Source organism: Poecilia mexicana, unplaced genomic scaffold (assembly GCF_051168715.1).
Source record: "Poecilia mexicana isolate PSO_F unplaced genomic scaffold, ASM5116871v1 scaffold_10, whole genome shotgun sequence".
Classification (NCBI taxonomy): domain Eukaryota; kingdom Metazoa; phylum Chordata; class Actinopteri; order Cyprinodontiformes; family Poeciliidae; genus Poecilia; species Poecilia mexicana.
The window spans coordinates 12,512,484-12,528,379 of record NW_028263379.1 but is presented as its reverse complement, the minus strand read 5'-3'; the positions used below and the strand labels follow the sequence as shown (position 1 = coordinate 12,528,379).

Here is a 15,896-nt window from a genome sequence, read left to right as displayed (position 1 = left end):
TATCTGATAGTAACATTGGTATTATGCCAGTTTTACCAATATTTCATTTTATAATTTTTTTTATCCGATTACTCGATTAATCGTAAGAATAATCGATAGATTACTCGATTACTAAAATATTCGTTTACAACAGCCCTAGTGGTTAGAAAAAGAGAGGCAGGCTTAAGGTGGGCTTCAACTGAGACGCAAAATAATTTTTCTCCAGACTTTTCTCTGACCCTGGCTGGTTTTTTGTTTTTAGTTTTCCCACTTTGGAGTCCAAATAAAATGGGCAGAGAGGTTACCACTAACACTAATCACAGAGATACTTACTTCACCAAATGAATTTGAAGTTGCAACCAAGCGACTACACTTTATAAAATATGAAAAGTCAAAGTTGCCTTTAATTCATAATAACTGGAAGCTTAATAAATATATTTGCTTAATGATTTTGCTGATGGTATTTGACAAAATATAATTATTGCTGCTTTATAATTGGCTACTGTTTTATGTTTTTAAGGTATAAGGCACTTTGAACTGCTGTTTTGTTGAAGTCCATGAAAAGGTGTAAATGTAATTTTAATTTATTTTAACCAACATTCATATTCAATCACCTTAAAACTTTTTGGTTAGTATTAAAATCCAGTGTCTTGTTAATAAAACAGTCTTTAAAAACCTTGTTTTATATTCTGAATCCAATTTTTATGCTTGTGTAACATTAGCTGTGTCTTCATTGACCATAAAATCTCACAAATTGAAATTCTGAAAATAAATTTATATTATGAATATATTTTATCTAACAGTATACATCCATCGCTGCTGATATTTGATGCCTTATTGCATCACCAGCTTTATTTAGGTGTGATTTTTATTTTATTCCTTATTTAATGGAAACAACACCGTTGCAAAATGGTTTCCAGCAGAAAAAACTGCCCTCAGATTTCTCTATTAGTTTCACTCACAATATGAAGTTAAAATAATAATTTAGAATAATTTAAATCCTTTTTTCTAACTACATGAACAAATTTTCTGATCTGACAATTAATTTTATTAAACAAAACTATGAGTTCAGCTCAGAAACATTTATTGTGAACAGGATATTACAATAAACATTTGCCCTAATAAAACACAAGAGTCAGATCAACGTAACGCACTTCAATCTCACATGCCGCTAAGCATTCTGGGAAATAGTTCCCACTCCTGTCTTTGACTTCTTTCAGTTTTTTTAAGGTGTTAAGCTAAAAACTCAAGTTTATTCAACTCTTGACAAACATTGTAAAATGTTAACACAACTTACACAAGTTAATCTTTCACAAACTCAACTGGCTAAATGTATTTGTCTCACACAGTAGAAGACAGTAGACACAACTAAATGGGGCTCAAATGTTTTACAGTGTGTGGATCAGACAATGAAAAAGAGCAATCAGATGTTTCACATGTATCACTTTCCTGGTCGAATTTGTCTGGGAAATTCACTCACCGGTTAACCAGATAAAAAACCTCCGCTGTGCTGCGTTTGGCATGTGAAAGCTCTTGGGTATGGTGAGAAAATCTTTGTTGATCTCTGGCAAACAGCGGCGCTTAAACAATGTGTCATGTCGACAGGCTTTTCCCCCCTTGGGACACGGTGGCAGGAGAGGGTAAATTTGTTAACTACAGCACAACTGGTATATAATTAAGTTGTGCACTGTAGGCGAAAGTCATACATGCTCCAGGAGCAGGCTGCTGCAAAACAAATTACCATCATTTCCAAGGTCCAATACATGATAAAAAGTTGCTTGTGTCTTAATAATATATCATTTGTCAATAGAAAATGGAAAAGCCTTTCAGAAGTGTGTACAAACTGGCAGTGTGTAATCATGTTGTCTTTGTGCTTGTCAACTGGCATTTAGAAATCCATGCCCCATGCTAAAATACTGACCTTTACCACTTCCCCCCGGGTGCTCTCTCTCTCTCTCTCTCTCCTCCAAGTTATTGGAGTCGTTTCTCAACTGTGAAGTCAAAGTCTTGTTGTGAGCCCCGTGTCCTGACCTCCATTTACTTCCCAGTGAAGACTCACTTGGCTCCAGTGGTTAAGAGGTCCAATTAAAGAGTGCTGTTTGTGTTTGATTTTAATTTCTGCAGCACAGCGCCGGAGCACCACCTCTGCTGTTGTACCACCATCACCCTGCGGCACACGCCAGTCCTCCCAGTTATCATTACTGTTGGTGATTAAAAGTGAAGGAAAGTGTGTAAGAAAAGGGTGAATAAATCCTGCACCCAACATGACCTCTGACATAGCAGAATTGGCTTAAAGGTGATTTATTATGCTTCCCTGAACAGGTTAGGATGGGTCAATGGCCTATACAAAACCTGCTCAAAATCATTCTTAAATCAGTTCTGCCTATTCTGAGCTCCTTTAAGAATGAGCTCCTTTAGGGCCTCCTGTCTCTTTAAATCCAAATAATACGTCCCCCAACTTGTTCACAAGCTAAGTCATGTCACTGAACGACGAAGCGTACCATTGGCTCGTTTAGGTACGCACTGAAGAAATACTTCTGGGTTATGTTTAAAATGTACCTCAATAAAGTGTAGCATATTTATTTACGTTAATTAAAATACTCATTGTGAGAGGCCAAAGCAATGTTTCAAGAATAATAATTGCCTTTATTTAATCCATAAATTATAATTGTGTATTGGACCCATGGGACTGTCAATATGCCCTCTGGTGAACTCATCATCGTCAAAAGTACCCTTTATTTTTATAAAAATCGCATTTTTTATGACATTAACTAAAAGTGTTAGCTCACTGTCGGCTATTCAACGTGTTGATGTGAAACACTAATTTATTACATTTGATTGTTGTTCACCGGCACATACAAATACATGATTTTTTTTCTTTTTTTTTTCAGTAGCGGTCCAGCAAAATGTGTTTTAAGCATTTTTATCTTTATTTCTTTTTATTCTCTTGAAATCATGCGCTATTTTTTATAATTACAATAACATACAAAATGTAAAAAGAAATTTAAAAAAATACCTTCTCTTGAAGTATTTCTACTAGCAAATGCTCAAATTAGCTGGTGGTATGAATCGTCCTTTGACAAGTCACAAGCGAAACACTTGAACTCAGAACTAGAACTCAGCTTGGGTTGCTAGGTAACGGGCTGGAATTCTCTGGGGTTGCTAGGTAACGGGCTGGAATTCCCTGGGGTTGCTAGGTAACGGGCTGGGCAGTGCCTGCTGATTTGTGATGTTACATTCAGAAGGTTTTAGAAACTGGTCTTTTTCCAGACACTTAAAAAAACATAGTTTTTTTAAGTGCTTGTTCTGTTTTTAGAAGCAGTAGAAACCCAAATGGAAGTACAAAAACAGGCAAAATGTGAATCTTGTGAAATGCGCCTCCTTTAAACTGAGCTTTCTGGGGGCAGTTGCCACTACTGATACACAAAAAGCAGCAAATGGGGTGAAATTGTAACTCAAGTGAGAGTGACAGGGGCTGAGATGAGGGAGGGGGGCAGGACCCGCTATAAATGATTCCCACTCCTGCTATTGCCCCAGGATTCTACATCATCAAGCTTAACTAATGTGCAATTAAGCTGCAGACTGGAAGAAAATCACCTTGTAAAAACATTTGTCAAGTGAACTGTTTCTCTGTTCTGGGCGGCTAATTAGCAAGGGAAAGGGAAGAGAAGGGTTTGTTTGCGTGTGTATTTACATATACATGAAGAAAATAAATATCTGCACTGTTAGGGGAGAGCATTACCAAATCCCCGTCATATGTCTCTATTAGACAACACTGACATGCAGTCCCTATCATTAAGCAATAATAGTTTACTTTACAGCTCATGAACTACAGTATCAACAAATTAAGCCGTCTGATGGCGTTGGGTGCCAAGTAAAGTACGAAGGGTGGAGGGAGAATGCAAGACTTTATTGTGTCTGTCACATTTCGCGACATTGCAACCACTCTCAGAGTAATGAAGACCACTTCTAAAGTCATTTAAAAGTCAAATCATGGGCGTCTGTGAATTTCAATGATGTATATTAGAAAGGAGCATGCCAGGGGCTCGAGAGGCGGGTGAGAGCCGAGGCAGGGCAGCGGGTGTCAGGAGTCAGGAGGTTGCTCTCCTCTCTGAAGACACAGAGGTGATAGATGGAGCTACAAGGCTGGAACAGCTCCAGGGAGAAGAGTGCAAATGCAGGACAGCGAGGTGTTTTTAGCAGGAGCCGACATGCTTTTTAATGTGTTTGTGTAACAAACGTGCAGCCGCAAGTGTTGTGTGCGCTGTCGTCCGGCAGGTCGACGAGGCCGAGGCCGTGGAAGTGCAGGTGGAGGACTCCCGAGTGTGGGTTCCTGCCGAGGAGCCCGTCGTTAACCCAGACTTCCTGCTCGACTCCAAGATCTGGGAGATTTGCCAGCAGATGCCCATCCACTGGATCCATCCCTCCCCCATGACTGGTGAGAGCAGGGGGCATATCTGCCTCTAAACGCAGACTATTAAGACTGTAGCTGCAGGGCTTCCCCACAGGCCATGCGGAGGTCCGTGGAGGAGGCATGATTTACCAACTGCATGAGCAGCTTGTTCAAGCTGCTCATGCAGGAGAGTGTAGAGACTGAAGGACTGTGGTGGAGGGAGAAATCAGAGGAAAAACACCACTGGACTTGAAATTTGAGTCAAATGGAGGCGCTTCTGTGCAGGAATTTTAAAGCAACACCTCAAACACACTGCTTCCTGTTGAACACTGGGAAAACGTAAAAAATAAGATTATGTGTTTATTTATTTACCGTAACAATGGCTGTGTTTCCTGGGGTCCACATCTTAAAAATAAAACATTTATTACAAAAATAGTTACACACTCAACATACCATTAGGAACATAACATTTAATACGAGATCAACCTGTGAAATTCAAAACATAGATTTGGGATATTGACATAAAACTAAAAGCTGGAATCATAAGTTAACATTTAGGTTTTTTGGCGTTTAGTGAAAGTTTGTTTGCTCAGCCAGTGACGGGCGGGATTACTGGTTTACCTCATTAAAGAAACAATGTGAAAACATTAATCTAGATCTTTGCAGAGATGAACTGGCAGAGTTTCAGCTCCTGCAGTTGATTTAATATCTAAAAACATTTAGATTCTGCAGTCAGCATGAAGCAGCAGATAGACGCGGCTTCACCAGCAGCTCCACAAAACAGAGACTTTAACCGCTGTGCAGATTTCTGTTTTGATAAACACTCAGAAAATAAATAATGATTTAAAAGACATGAATATTCACCTGATGATGAGACATTTGTCTTTGAGTCTTTCTAATTTAGGGCTGCAGGGAGTGTGAAGCAGCGTGTTTACCAACAGGTTTGGTGCATTAACTTCAGAGCTGATGTGAATATTTATCTGACTCTTGAAAACAGATTAAATATTTTACCAAGAAAATTTTATTTTCATTGTTTTCAGCCTGAGACACGGCAGTCTCTTTAAAACGTTTTCACTTTAGCTTATTTAAATTTGGAGCATTAAAACCTCAGACTTCAGTGTATTTTATTTATTACGATGTTATGTTGCAGACTGAACATCTTTACCACAGCATGATGCTGCCACCACCATGTTTGGCAGTGTGGCTTTCAAAAGAGATGCATTTATGCTTTTATCAAGCAGCAGTGGAAAAGCATTTAAGCCATTGGAAGAAAGACAATTCTGGCTTTAATATCAATAGAATTGGGAAAAATTTTGTTTTTTTTAATACTCATCCATACTGATGAGTATTAAAAAAATACTCATCAAAATGCACTTGATTTTTTTTATTTAGAGAAAAAGCGTCTGAATACAAACACACTTTTAAATCTTTAAAACCATCTAGCTTCACAATTCTGCTCTATCCTAATGAAGTAATAAAGTTTTATGTTTTAATGTAACAAAATGCACAGATTGTTTTATTTTTATTTAAACTGCACTGCAGAAATGCTAAATCTTATCAAGTACTTTTGGTCCAGTTTCCACTGCAAGTGTCTTTGTACACTTGTACAAAGTAAATTTTCGGCATCATACAGGAGATTATTTTGAGTTAATAATTCCTTAATGTTGATGAAAAAGTTCTAGTTCACTGGTAGATTATTGCTGTAAGTTAAATTACACCGGTCAACAGCCTAAATGTTTCTGGGGGTTTTCAACTGTTTCAGGGTCATTTTGATGAGCTGAATCCAAAAATCACGTTGGTTTTACTCAGTCAGGTCAGATTTCTGAACTACGGAGCAACATGAGCACCAAAATGCACGACTTGTTCCCATATCTGGATCGGTTTCCTGACAATCTGGATCAATGAGAGATGAAGACGTAATGTTTAATTTACCCTTATCAGTGTTTATTATTCACATAAATCCGGGTTGGTAATATTTAACTGATACACTCTGTTAGAAAACAATTTTTTTCTCCTAAAACCGTTTTTGGATGAGAACTGATAATGTCACAAAAATGTAATCAATTCAGTCAGAAGATCTGATTTCTCTTAATCAAATTAGAATAAAACCCCAACCTGATTTTTTATTTTTGGATTCAGCAGTGCAAAATAGTCCTAATTCAGTTGAAAAAACAAACAACTGCCAATGCAACTCGTATTTTTCATCGATATTAAGGAATTATTAACTTTAACACAAGCTCCTGTATATAAGTTAGTTTTGTCAGGTATTTGGCCGATAAACTAAAATGCTTGGTAAGATTTTGTGTTTTTGCAGTGTAAAACCAGCGCGCCCGGCCAGCTCCAGCGTGTTTCTGTCTGGTTATGGTGAGACTGGGATTCCTTCCAACATGCTGTAAAACGTGATGTTTCACAAATTAAAATTCATGTTAGTACAACAAGAACAGCATTGTTTAACCGAACAAGGAAAAAAAAAGAGTCTGGGTTGAATCTGAGCACATTTCACTTGTTAATTACAAAAAGCCACAGGGAGAACAGGGTGAAATTTTAATCTTCCTCATTTCCTTTTCAAACAGCAGAAACTCATGGTGCTTGTCTCCTTCCCTCCTGCAGACGGCGAGGCTCAGGATGTGGACACGCCCGACGCAGAGGTCACAGGTCAGCGTTTCGCCCGGGACGTCCTGGACCACGCTCCAGTGAACGATTACGTAAGTGGAGGCCCAGCTCTTCCTCTTCCTCTCTGCCAGAGACCACACCACGAGATACAGTGAGCTGCTTCAATCAGGCCGCTCTGCCTCCACTCTTTCTGCATATAAATTGCTCACTAATTGATGTTAAAACTGACTTTGTGCACCAGAGGGCACAGCAATTGCTCTATATATCTGTTTAAGCAAGGCTAGTTCATTGAAGACTCCCTTAATGTCTCTCCATTAATTGAGAGGAATATCCAGCCTTTCAAAGGCAGCAACTTGTGCCTTGCAGCCCGTTGGAGCTTTGGCTCCCCCTCCTCAGTCAGCGGACATCTCTGCACAAAGCAGCACTCCCAAGGTCACTCGCTGCTGCACAGATAAGTTGCACTTATTAATAACGCTTTAATTATAAAAGCACATAAAACGCATGCAGAGGCCAAGTGTTGGGGTTTTGCATCCAGACCTCTCAATGCAGCGTGATTAATTATCGCCGGCTCTGAGGGACAATCACGCCGCGCCGTAAATTACAAACTGCAGTTCACACGCTTTTCCCTCAAGGAAATTCAAGCACTTTTCAAGCACTTTTCAAGGTAAGTTTTGAAACTCCAGAAACTTTGGGGATAAAAACAAACAAAACAAAAAAACAGTTTCAGTTCACAATATAATTTATTAACTTTAGTAATAGTCTTGTAAACTAAAATAAAACAAAACTTTATGTTTGAAAGATCTCTCTTACACTCTGATTTAACCTCAGAGAGAGAAAAACACGTCTTATTCGGTGTATGAAAATGTCTGGTTTCAGCTGTACATTATATTTAAGATTTTAATCAAATTAGGCAAATTTTGCTGGGCGATAAATTGCCCTAGAAGTTATTGTGATGAACGATAATATTGTTGTTTTGAGATCATTTTCAAGAAATGGCACCATAATGCACGAACACGTTTTCTCAAAGATCAATAAACTTTAAATTCTATTGAACATTTAACACTGGAAGACATTTAAAACAACAACAGAAACAATGAATAAAGACAATTCTACTCTTTTACAAACTATCCATGTCTGCGCTGCCACTCAGGAAATTAAATGAAACCTGGAAATGCAGGTAGTATTAATTTAGTGCAGTGCGCCACAGCAAAGGGAAGAATAACGTAGAAAAAACAACTCAAAACCACTTTTTTCTCGCTCTCTGTCGGCTACGCTACACCAGACCCGTTGCCATAGCAACTGACGACGACACTTTGTGTCAGGATTCAACACTCAAACATTTCCCACAAACAGATCAGAACATTCAGTCCATTACAGTTTTATATTTTTAGGCTTCATGTTTATTTTGAGTTTATTGATAAGTGATCGCTGTGGTAGATTAGCTACTGTTGTTATTAGCTAAGCTAACACAGCGGTGGTTTATTAGCTAATTTAAATTCCTGGATTTTTTTACATTTTTTAACTGAACCAAAACTCACCAGATTCTGCAGCACATCTCCAGGTTACGTTTATCAAAGTCAAGCTAGCATAACCCCTTGCCTCTCCCTCACAATTTTTAGTTAAAGCTTTTTCCTGACCTTGTTATCTAGATGTTGTATTGTTGACAATTAGTAGCAAAGCACTGCATCACTTTTTTCTTTTATATATCAGGTGTACATTTAAGATTTAGCACATTATATTGATAGCTTAACAGCTAAAAGCAATGCTAGTCATCGTTAGCTAGCAGCTTTTAGCTTTTAGCCCTCCAGCAGGAAGATGGGGGCGGGATCTTACGTGCATGTCGTCACACTGCAAGGAGTCCATACCGAAATCAAGGACTTAGCAGACCTTGAAAACACCTTATTGAAATTCCAGTATTTTCAAGGACTTCAAGCACCGTGATTTAAGATGCAGGTGACACACAGGCTATACAGCTTTGTGCTCAGCGCTTCAGTTGCCACTTCAGGTAACTTCAAGGATAATGAGTCAGACTCGCTCTCCTCCTCACAGCGATGAGAAACGTAGAAGCGAGACGTCGTCCCGCAGTGTTGACATTTATCAGACCCGTCCCAGAAACACCTCGGCTTCTGTCTTCTCCCCGACTGTCCGTGCAATTAAAACAGACCAGGGGATGAAAAACTCTGCGCTCCTTTTGAAATGTTCTGCCGCTATCAGCCGAGCAACGCGCACCATTGCAATCCATTCCAGTCGCTGTTTGTGGGTCTGCTGATAACAAAGGCCTTTGTGGCCGAGCGGAGGGCAGGCAGCAGTCTGTAATTGGGAGTCTGAGCTTTAGCTCATGTCGGTGGGATGCCACATGTGTGAGCCGCATTTATTTTTATTTGTTATTATTCTTCCTCCTGCGCTCATGTAGATGTGCACACGCACACACACACACACACACACACACTGGTTCCTTTCTTCTGACACACATAAAAAACATTCGCTCAGCTCATCTGCATTTCACAGACCTGGGATCCGGTGCCACTCCGGCCCGCAGCGCGCGCTCACAAAGCGGGATAATCGGCTGAGTCCTTGTGGCTGAGCCTGACAGATATATGCTGCTGAACTTTGCCACGGCTGCCCTGTTGGAGCGCAGGTTGCCTCCAAGCTGGCCCTGAACATCTCAGACTAAATAACTGCCTCCCCTGACAGGCCTGTGGAGAGATGGCACCGCTGTGCTTGACCCAAATAGCAAAATAGAGCTTTTGATATGAAGTAACCGGATGTTTTAAAGGAGCCCTATTATGAAAAATTGACTTTTTTCACATTTTTCTACTTCCATTTTGGTTTCTCCTGCTTCTAAAAACAGCCAAAGCACTTAAAAAAAACACACACCTGTTTTTTGGCAGTAAATTAATCTTTTTAAGACAAAAATGAGCCGTTTCAAAAACCTCCAGAATGTTAAGTCAATGCGCTGTTGCCTAGCAACCCAAGTGGAGCTCCAGCATGTTTGGTCAGCTGGTTTTACTGCTACATGTGCTTTACAGTGGGTGCTAGAAAAGGCATGTGTTTTATTGATAACTTACCACTCAGAAACCACTTGCTGCTTTCTGGTTGGTTGTGCAGCAGGCTCCACTTCTGCTTTTCAAAGACGTACATTTGAATGCACATCTACTTGCAGCTATTTTTACGAGTGAGTGTAAACGTTTTAATGGAGGGCGTGGCCAACAGCAGCTCATTTGGATTTAAAGTGACAGAGCCCTGAAACAGCTCATTCTGGGAGAAGATATGCAGGACTGAGCAGAATAAAATCTCATTATCTGAGAATGATTTTGTGCAAAAAATGTAGTGAACATAATTTTTTGTAAGTCCCACATCCTACTCTGTTAAAGAAAGCATAATAGGTCACCTTTAATATGTAAAGACAGTTGCTGTGTATTTGTAGCATTGCAGGCTTCCAAAGGTATGCAGTGATGTTTTGGTGTTACCTGGCTGGTCACACGTCTGCAGTGGCTGATTTATGGAGTAAAAAACAAATATTAGCAAATAATATTAATTACTAATGAGTTGCACCTGATTTTTATTTATAAAAATGTTTGAAAACTGTGGATCTTTCCACTTCACATTCATGCTCTACTTTGTGTCTATCAAATAAAAACCTAACAAACTGATGTTTTTGTGGGAAATGTATCAAAATATGGAGACATAAGTGCTTTCGTAAGGTTTCAGTGCAATGCATACCAGAGGTAAAAAGCTGCAGGAATGTAAAGACAGCAAAGAAATCTTCTCTGAACCTAAAGCTCCTTATCACTCCCAGTGTACAGAAAAACATGACTGCGCTATTGAATTACAGTACATCGGTTTTCACTGTCATCCCTCCTCACTGTAACACACAGAGATGGAAATCTGAGGCCAGGTCTCACAGCAACACGTTTCAAATGTTGCTCCTTCCCTCCTGCCTGAAGTGAAAGAAACGCAGGGCAGGGAACGAAGCGTTATCGCTGCCGTTTTGATCACAGAATGAATGTGATGAGATTTAATAACACAACCAGGGATGTGCTTCATGAAGAGCGGCGATCAGGGTGTGTAATACCAACAAGTGTGGAGATTAGAGGAGTCATGCTTTGATTCGTTACATCTTATTGAATGACTGACACAGTTTTCTACACTGCCGACTCATTCACATCCAGTGTCTCATATTATGCATGGAGGCGCGTGTGTGTGTGTGTGTGAGGACGGGTGTGATGAAATCAGAGGCAGCGAGGGGGTAATGGCTTTTACTCTTCATTAATGCGGCTTGTTTGTGAGTGACTGTCTCAGATTTCCCAAGGTGAACTATTCTTATCACCTCAGCTTCCCACGAGAGTCGGCAACTGAGAGCGAAGGCGATTAATATGGAGGCTGCGTTTTAAAGGATAGCTCTGATTAATTCTCTTTAAGCTACAATGCTGCCCATTGGCTGTTTGTGTTGATAAACGTCATTTGAATAAAATATTTCCTTCATTTCTTCTGAGCCAGAGCGCCAGACTTGGTTACATCCCAGTTCGGGCTGCGAGCAGCAGATAAGATTATCGTCGGTCCATTGACAGCCTTCGTGTTGTTTCCATAACAGATTGTTGCCTGGAAGCTGATGACCTGAAACCCGACTGGAACAATAAATCATTAAAAGCCTACCTGAGCCTGTCATAGTCATAAATCAAACGCAGCTATGCTCGATGTTTATCTGTTTCTGTGTGTTTTAAATATGTCTGGCGAGTGTGCGCAGCGCGGCTCGCCTTATCAGCGCTCCAATCAGACGCATGACAGACTTCCTCACTGCTCCGGCTTTTAGCAGGAGCTGCAGAGATTCACAGAACTGCTCACAGCGTCTCCACTTTTTAAAGCATCAATACGTATTAGTGGGATTTTATGTGGCAGACCATCAAAACGGAGTGAAGGAAATGTTTTTACGCTGTAAAAACACAAAATCTTAAAGTACTTTTGGTTTAGTTTCTGGTGCAAATACATCAGACATAAGACAAAATTAACTTAAAGTAACTTTCAGCAAGAAATAGCAGCTTAATTCTTTAACATTGGACAAAAAGTACTAGTTAAAGCTGAAGTAATCTGCCAGTGGAACAAAACATCTTTCCCTCAATATAAAACATAATTTGGAAAACTTGTATTTTTTCCCGTATTATGAGTTTTTAGGGATGCAACGACATGAATATATGTTGATGTTTTAATACTACTGCTATGGCCGATAATCGATATTTACCGGTATTATACAGCTCTGGAAAACATTGAGAGACCACCTAAAATGATCAGTTTCTCTGATCCACTCAGTCAGAAACAACCAATCAGAGCCAGGAGGCGGGTCTTAGCGCTGTCAATCACTCTCACTTGCTCTTAAGCTTCAACTGGTACAACATAGGCTGCCATGAATGCTAATGCTAGTTAAACAGTTTTCCTGTAACGATGTATTGTTTTTCCACTATTCGCACATTGAGCAGCGTACACCAGATTGATTGACAGCGCTAAGACCCGCCTCCTGGCTCTGACTGGTTGTTTTTGACCGGGAGCGGAGCATTTTTATCTGGTTCATAACATACCACGTTTCAGCTTTCAAGCTGATTTGATTGAGCCATTTGAATGTTTTTTTCATGTTAAACTTTTTTATTTCAACACAAACTGTTTGGTTTTAGCAAAACGCCTCATGAAAACCAGAAACCAGGACACACTGGTCTGCTAACGAAGCTGTTTCTAATATTTCGATCGCTGCTGGAGTGTTTTCACTCCACCACTTCACAATTATGCCCCACTTTGTGCTGATCTACCACTTAAAATCCCAATACAAAGTATTGACCTTCAGGGTTGTAATGTGACAAAAACTGGGAAATAAAAACAATTGCAAGGCGCTGTAGCAAGCGGAGACATAAACAAAAACAAAGAGGGATTTACTGCTGTGTGACTTGCAGAGTGGAGTGGAGAAATTCCTTTATTTCTGAGGTGGACGGGTCCGTTTCCCTCAGGGTTAAGCGTTTCCCACACATTTCTGGATGTTTTTTGTTCTGCATGGTTGCGTGTAGCTGAGTCATTGCGTGTGTCCGGGTTGAGGCCAAATCTCCGGATCCGAGGAGATTAACCAGCGCCGGATTGTCTCTGAGGATTCATTTACTAAAAGAGATTGAAATGTGGTCAAATGAATACCGAGGGCATTTTGCTACCTCGACCCGCATGTTGCCAGTTAAGTGGCACTTCTCCGAACCCCCATCCGGAGGATCCTGATCGGAGGCATGGCACTCAGCCCAAAGAGTCAATGGGGGCATGAACCAAGCAGCACAATGGAAAAATCCAAGGGCCATTAATTCTACCCAATTTACCTTTCGTTTGGGTTTCATTTGGCCCCTCTATAAATTCAGAGGCAGCCAGCAAGAGCAAATGAAAGAATCCTTCTTAGGCGATCATTACTCTGCTAATTGCTTTAGGAATGTGCCATGCACTTAAAGTCAAGGTCACGGGGAGGGCAGCGAGAAGTGAGGATCTCTAATTTGAATGCTCTGCTGGAGGAGGGGCGGCCATTTTAGAGCCGTCTGCGCTCCATCCGAGGGAGTTAAGAGGTCAAAGATGAAATAAATAGTGCAATTATGTTAGTAACTAGCAACTAAGAGTCCCTTTGACAGGAAACAGCGCTGGTTGGGAGGTTATGAAGGGTGGCTTCGCTGTGCCGCTGCCAGTCGCTTTGCCTCAGTTATAATAGAAAAGGTCAAAGGCATTATCGTACTGAAGCTTCTCTCAAACCTGGGCTCTCCTGATCTCTTCGTCTCGGCCGTCAGACGCGACACAACTCTGCATTTTCACACACATTAGCTCCGATCTTTTGACTCTTGTTTGGCTTTTGCGTACATTTTCCTGACCTAGAACCAAAAGCCACCTCATCAATTCCCATCAGTCACTCCTCCTCCTCCTCTTCCTCCTGCCCTTGCCTCTGGAGGACTGGCGTTTGTCATGTGTGTGATGGTGGCCCTGCTGTGTCCTCTGCAGAGGGAGGTCGGTATCGAGCTGGATAACCGTCTGGACGAGCGCGGCTACTGCTGCCAGTACTGCCGCCGCGGCTACCGCTTCTGCCGCCGCTACTTCGAGCCCCTGGGCGGCTTCAACCCGTGGCCGTACTACTACCAAGGAGGCCGGGTCATCTGCCAGGTCGTGATGCCGTGTGACTGGTGGGTCGCTCGCATGCTGGGGAGGATCTGAAGCTGAATGTTAGCTGTTTCTGGATCTGAGAAATATTCCAGACCTCATTTGTGGAAAAAGAGCATTTCGTATTCATTGATTATATTCTCAAAGGCATCATTAACTGCCTCATGTTGTATACTAGCGAATGAAATCAATGTAGGTCCTTCTTTTTTTTTTTTTTTTAAAAGCTTTCACTTTTACTTTATGTTCTATTAAATCTGTTTGCACATGTACAGTGCTTTAAAGGGGCAGTATTATGTGTTTTCCAGGCATAAAACAGCATAATGCAGTAAAAATGTTACTGTAGGTCATTATAAAAATGTTGTATTCAAATATCACTTAAAAGAAATGTTACTTCCTGATTTAACACCTTGAAGTTGGGCCTCTGTCTCTTTAAGAACCCTTTAACAACGTTTTTACCAGCATTGCTCCTTTAACAACCTCAGCAGATGTGCAGTTTCACCAGATGTTTGCTAATTGCTGCTGGCTAGTCTGAAGGAGCTGCTCTGTGGGGCAGAAGCTTGGAAACTGCAGCTCTGAGAAGGAGCTGCGCCTCGAAGGCGGGGCTAGGTCCAACCAGGCGTTTTGTACAGCTGAATGGTTGCCATGGAGATGAATCTGTTTTTGATGAAGGAATAACATTATAACATGATGTGAGGCTTAAAAAAGGTTGATTTTATGTGATACTGCCCCTTTAAATACACATGCAAACTTTTCTGATTGTTGCTATAATAAAGATTTAACCAAACTCTTATATCCACCACAGCATGTCATAATCAGACACTTTCAGGTTGTATCATGTAAATGAGTAGCTTGGATTTTTTGAGCCGTACTCACTAACAGTTTCCTTACATTTAGTGAACAGGTGTTGTGTTGCCGTGAAAACTAAATAAATCTTGATGCTTTATTACTGTGAGTGATTCTGCGGCTGCTGATTTTGTGCCAGTCGATGTATTTCCTGAGCTTTTACCTTCTTATTTGTTATTGTTAGCTAAAGTTGTAAGGATGCAGATTCATAATATAAACTACACACACTCAGAATTACAGTTGTTCACAATTTATTCATTTTAGTCATTGAAAGTTAAATCTGTTTAATGTTTTTGTAATTCAGGTGCTTTTTTAAAAACTTGATTAAAAACTATGGTAACCATGTCGAAAGTGTTGGTCGGGTTTGTTTGCTTCGCTTGGACACTCTTTATATTTTTAAATTTGACTCCAACTTTGTTCCAGAATTCAATTGAAAATCTTCCTTTTGAAAAAAAGTGTTTTTTATGCCACCATGTTCTCTGTTGTTGTTTTTACTGACGAATAAATGACTCCTAAAGGTCAAAGTGGTTATTATTTATTCTGCATGTCTAAAATGGTAGAACATTTATCAAGCAACATTTTGGGGGAAATTTTAATTTAAAAAAAAAACTAAGAATTTATGCAAATCAATAATATATAAAGCAAATTTTACAAATTTTGTGATGAATCTGTTTTGGTTCTCAGCTTCTCACTTTCTAATATGAGGAGGAGGAAATTTCAGATTTTACAATGCTGCACATAAAAACATCATCTTTTTATTTCTAATAAGTCCTCAAAGCTAATGCAAAAGAAACAAACTGTTTTTGCATAAAATAATTGTAAATTTTGTTTTACTGACAGAAAATTTCCAAACAGACCTAGCTAGCTAGCGTCCTAGCTTACTTAGTCACTCATCCATTTACCTAGC

At 40.1% G+C, this 15,896-nt stretch overlaps 1 protein-coding gene across 1 annotated transcript in view; it reads left to right on the top strand.

The window, feature by feature from the left end:
- Positions 1-15,513, top strand: part of tnmd (tenomodulin) — an 81,521-nt gene extending 66,008 nt beyond the window's left edge. Inside the window, exons 5-7 of the mRNA XM_015012747.2 lie at positions 4,258-4,417; positions 6,983-7,077; positions 13,991-15,513. Coding sequence (XP_014868233.1) covers positions 4,258-4,417; positions 6,983-7,077; positions 13,991-14,200 — 465 coding nt within the window. The 3' untranslated portion in view covers positions 14,201-15,513. The remainder of the gene's footprint in view (positions 1-4,257; positions 4,418-6,982; positions 7,078-13,990) is intronic.
- The last annotated feature ends 383 nt before the right edge of the window (positions 15,514-15,896 follow it).